This window comes from Grammomys surdaster, unplaced genomic scaffold, assembly GCF_004785775.1.
Source record: "Grammomys surdaster isolate TR1022 unplaced genomic scaffold, NIH_TR_1.0 677, whole genome shotgun sequence".
Classification (NCBI taxonomy): domain Eukaryota; kingdom Metazoa; phylum Chordata; class Mammalia; order Rodentia; family Muridae; genus Grammomys; species Grammomys surdaster.
The window spans coordinates 237,330-242,329 of record NW_021605096.1 but is presented as its reverse complement, the minus strand read 5'-3'; the positions used below and the strand labels follow the sequence as shown (position 1 = coordinate 242,329).

The following is a 5,000-nucleotide window of genomic DNA, read 5'->3' as shown; positions in this document are numbered from 1 at the left end:
GAACAACTTTTCATTTGGGAGACTTGTTTTTTCAAACTAACTTTGTGAACCTATCCACTGTTGACTGACATTTGCTTCATAAACTACATGTGAACACTGGCTGTGTGTAGAGGATAAAAGAATCAGGTAGGTGCTTTTATTTCCCGTATCACAGAGGACTGGTGTCACTTCAGTTTCCTCAGTCCCAAGATGCTCCTGGAACCAGTGTAGTCTGTAGTGCGGGAATGGGAGTTTAAGCTGGGGTGGAGCTTGTGTGGTTGTTAATTTAGGTTTTTAAAACAAAGATTTAGTCAGGAAGCAAATGTGTCATTTCAGTCCATTATGTGGTCTATATTAAAGTTGCCTTTTCTTTCTTTTTTTTTTTAAAGCTTAATACAGTTTTTTAGTAAAATGAAGAAGTGGATGGACATGTCAAACCTACCACAAGAATTTCGTGAGCGGATAGAAAGGCTAGAAAGAAATTTTGAAGTATCTACTGTAATTTTTAAAAAATTTGAGCCCATTTTTTTAGATATATTTCAAAATCCATATGAAGAGCTACCAAAGTTGCCACGGAGCAGAAAGCAGCGGTAAGACCCTTAATCTCCTGTATTTGTGATGCAAAATTATTAGGAGTCTTTAATTTTAAAAGTTGGCATTAAAAAAAAGTTGGCATTTACCTTTCTGCAGAGACTTAAATTTCTTTTGAAATTCATGGACAATTACTTATATTTCAAAATAAGGGTAATACTTTAGTCATTTTTTCTTTAATCTGATTGTTGGATGTATATTGGACAGCTGCACAGGGTCTGCTTCTGAGCCATCTGTCATCCTGAGTGGAACTGTGCATGCAGTTTGACCCTTTCGTTTATATTTGCTTTCAAGCAGGTTAGTCAGACCAAATAAAACAGTACACAAAAACAAAACTGTTTTTCTTTTAGGAGGATTCCTTGCAGTGTTAAGGACCTCTTTAATTTCTGCTGGACACTCTTTGTTTACACTAAGGGTAAGCTACACTCTCAGTGCTTTCTACTCTGGGATGTGGTGATGTTTGACATGAGAGGTTTCTGGACTGTAACTTTTTTTTCCTTATGAAGGTAATTTTCGTATGATTGGTGATGATTTAGTAAACTCATATCATTTACTTCTGTGCTGCTTGGACCTGATTTTTGCCAATGCTATAATGTGCCCAAATAGACGAGACTTGTTAAATCCATCATTTAAAGGTAAGATACTTATTTTTGAAAAGTAATTATTAATTTTTAGAAAAAGTGTAAAAATTGACTGTTGTTCTGTCTCTCCTGTTCCCTTCATGCTTTGTCAAACTAGGTCTACCGTCTGATTTCCATGCTCCAGACTTCAAAGCTGCCGAAGAACCTCCCTGTATCATTGCTGTACTTTGTGATCTGCATGACGGACTTCTAGTAGAAGCAAAAGGAATAAAGGAACATTACTTCAAGCCGTATATTTCAAAACTCTTTGATAAGAAGGTACTATCATTAAATAAGATCTGACCTCTAAGGTCAGGAGAAACCTGAAAGTAAAGAATCTTCTAGGACCCATGGTCAGTTATCCCAGGTCTGGGGCTAGAGAAATGGCTTTAAAGTTAAGAGCACTTATTGCTCACGCAGAAGACCCAGGTTCAATTCCCAGTACCCACATGGAAGCTCACAACTTCCTGTAGCTTCAGGTTTCCAGGATCCAGTGCTCTTGAGTTCCACATCTCAGTGTCTGCTGTGATGTAACACTGTCCTCTAGTCACAAGAGAGACCCAGGGCTTGAAGGACATGCTCGCTTACTTGGATGTCATGTCAGGGAAATGCAGAGCCAGAAACTGACAGAAACCAGCACTCTCTTGATAAAGGATCCTGAACAGCACAAGGTCAGAGTAAATCGATTGATTTTTGACGTAGGTAGTTTCAATAGCTGCTGTTCACTAAATCTATTGTAATATTATGACAATTGCTTTTTTTTTTCTTTTGGATTTTTAAGACTGGGTCTTACTATTTAGTTCTGCCTATCCTGAGAATCACTTTGTAGACCTTGAAGTCACAGAAATCTGCCTGCATCTGCCTTCCAAGTATTAAAGGCATGCGTAACTACACTCAGATACAACCATTGCTTTAATTCCACTTAAATAAAGCAGAAAACTATTTATAGGCTACTTCCATACATTCTGAATTTTTCTCTTTAATGAGTTGTTTTTATATTTCTGAATTAGTTTATCATGGAAGAGTTATTAACTTATTTCTTGAACATTGTGTCACATAATTCAACTAGGCCTTGTCATTTCTCTTCAGTAAAAGGATTTGGTTTAACTCATCATTCTGGTCCCCCACTTAGTATTAGGAGATTTTTATTTACTTATTTGTTATTATTTCTGTTGTTTGGTTTTTGAGACAGGGTTTCTCGGTGTAACCATGGCTGTTCTGGAAATAGTTCTCTAGACCAGGTTGGCTCCAAACTCATAGAGAGCCACCTGTGTCTGCCTCCCAAGTGTTAGGATCAAAGGTGTGTCCTACCACTGGTTTAAATTTTTTTTTTAAGTATTATTATTATTGTGTGTGTATGGATATCTCTTGTATATGTGAGTGCACGTGTCACAACATGTGTGGAGAGCACAGAACAACTTTATGGGGTCAGTTCTTTGCTTCCTCCTTTAAATGGGTTCCAGGCATCAAATTCAGATTACCAGACCTGTGTGGCAGGTCCCTGTATCTGTTGAGCCACCCCACAAACCCATGCAATTTTCATAAACACAAAGCCTTTCCTAACTGGTTTTGTCTCCCTCCATACTTTGTATTTAGTCTTCCCTGCCATGGAGGATGTATAAATCATGGCTTTATGTAAGCATGTTTAACCTCTCCAGCAGCATAAACATTTAAAGAATTTATTGTGCAGATGCAGTATACCCTGGTCCAGTGACCCCATACCTCATTTTGTCAGTATAACTGGTTATTGTCTTGGCATAGTTATTATAACAATTTCTTTCATTCCAGAAACAAAAACCATCATCTAAACCATCATTCTGATTTTGAAAATACTTGGAGGCTAGGCTATTCAAGTGTTTGTATTGCACAATTAGATAGGATAGTATTTCAGCTCTAGTGCTAGAGGTGTTGTTTGGCTCGTATTGTAGGATGATACTTACTTTTTATCTTGTTGACAAGACGCTATAGCAATTCAGGTTGGAATTTCTCTGTAGTGAACTATTACCAGTAAAGGATGGCTGTCACTTTTTGGATGGCAATTCAAGTGTGCATTCAGCTCTCTACATTCATATAAGTTGGACCCTTGAATTTTCATGTTGTAGCATAACAGCAACCTAAGTATGGTAAGATACGGAGCTACTGATAACTATAGTTTTCTTCTCACCAGCAATAGGAATCAAGGTGTTCCTTCTCCCCATTTGTGGTACTGAAGATCAAATCCAGGGCTATGTAAATGCTAGGCTAGTATTGTACCACTGAGCTAACTATCCAACCTCTAAATTTCCTTTTAATTTTTTTATTTGTTTGGTTTTTGTTGTTGTTGTTGTGTTTGTTTTTGTTTTGTTGTTTTAAGACAGGTCTCATGTAATTTAGGCTAGCCTCAAACTCAATGTGGAGCCAAGGGTAACCTTAAACTAATGATCCTCTTGCCTCTACTTCTCAAGTTCTGGGATTCCAAGCGTGTGCTACTCCTGTTAAAGCGTGGCACTCCTGTTAAACTTTTTGCTTGCCTGAAGCATGTTCTCGTTGACTCATACGGTTATGGATATGGAGAATGGATCTCTCTTACCAGAATTACTGGTGCAATTATTTGTGAAGAATGCTTTCTCAGTGCAGAGAATACATGTCAGTGGGATGCTTAGCCACAAGGGGACCATCTGTATCAAATCCCCTCCCAAGGCTCAGGGAGTGAAGTTCGGAAGTGGTGGAAGAATTCTAATACCCAGAGGTCAGGGAGGACTGGAGCAAAACTATCTTTTAGACATGACAGAACCACTCAGTGAGTTCACAGCAGCTGTGGTTGCCTGCACAAGATCAATCTAGTCAGCATTCTAGTAGAGCCCCCCATTCCTAACTAAAGAACTGCTTAGGTGATAGCTTCAGGGAAGCGGGGTCGGGGTGGGGTTGTAAGAGTCTGTGTTTTTAAAGGTGGGGCTCATGGTAGGTTAACCACACTGCAGTGGATGGCCCTATGGCTATGCCCAAGTATATGAGCAGCACAAGTTGGAGTCAGTGGGTTATTTAATAAAGTGGAGGGAGGTGGAGTAGATTTGGGAGGAGTTAGGAGGGGATAAAGAAAGTAACATTTATGCAGTTCTTTTTTTTTTTTTTAAAGATTTATTTATATGAGCATACTGTAACTGTCTTCAGATACACCAGAAGAGGGCATCGGATCCCATTACAGATGGTTGTGAGACACCATGAGGTGGCTGGGAATTGAACTCAGGACCTCTGGAAGAGCAGTCAGAGCTCTTAACCACTGAGCCATCTCTCCAGCCCGCATTTATGCAATTCTTAAAGGATTTAAAAAAATATTTTTAAAATTTTGTAAAGCATTGCTGTAGACTAACCTTGAAGTATTTTGAAAATTTGTCTTTAGGGCTGCATAGTACAATGGTATAGTGCTCACTTAGCACGAGTGAAGTCCTGCATTCAGTGTCTAGGACCGTTAAAACCAAAGTGCCTTGATTTTACTTTACTTGGGAGATGATGCTAGAGAACAATGAAATTTGACTTTAATTTGGTTTAATAGCCTGGCAGTGGTGGCGCACGCCTTTAATCCCAACACTTGGGAGGCAGAGGCAGACAGATTTCTGAGTTCCAGGACAGCCAGGGCTATACAGAGAAATCCTGTCTCGAAAAACAAAAAAAAACAAAACAAAAAAATGGTTTAATAGTTCATGATAGAGGTTTTACTGGCCTAAATGTTCTTTAAAATACATATATATATACATATATATATATATACGTATATATATACATATATATAATATACATAATATATATAATATATATTATATATATACACGT

At 38.2% G+C, this 5,000-nt stretch overlaps 1 protein-coding gene across 1 annotated transcript in view; it reads left to right on the top strand.

Annotated features, from left to right (window-relative positions):
• Rbl1 (RB transcriptional corepressor like 1) overlaps positions 1 to 5,000 on the top strand; it is a 66,198-nt gene that overhangs the window by 7,690 nt on the left and 53,508 nt on the right. The window contains exons 3-6 of the mRNA XM_028782024.1: positions 369 to 569; positions 921 to 985; positions 1,077 to 1,205; positions 1,309 to 1,469. Of these exons, the coding sequence (XP_028637857.1) occupies positions 369 to 569; positions 921 to 985; positions 1,077 to 1,205; positions 1,309 to 1,469 (556 nt within the window). The remainder of the gene's footprint in view (positions 1 to 368; positions 570 to 920; positions 986 to 1,076; positions 1,206 to 1,308; positions 1,470 to 5,000) is intronic.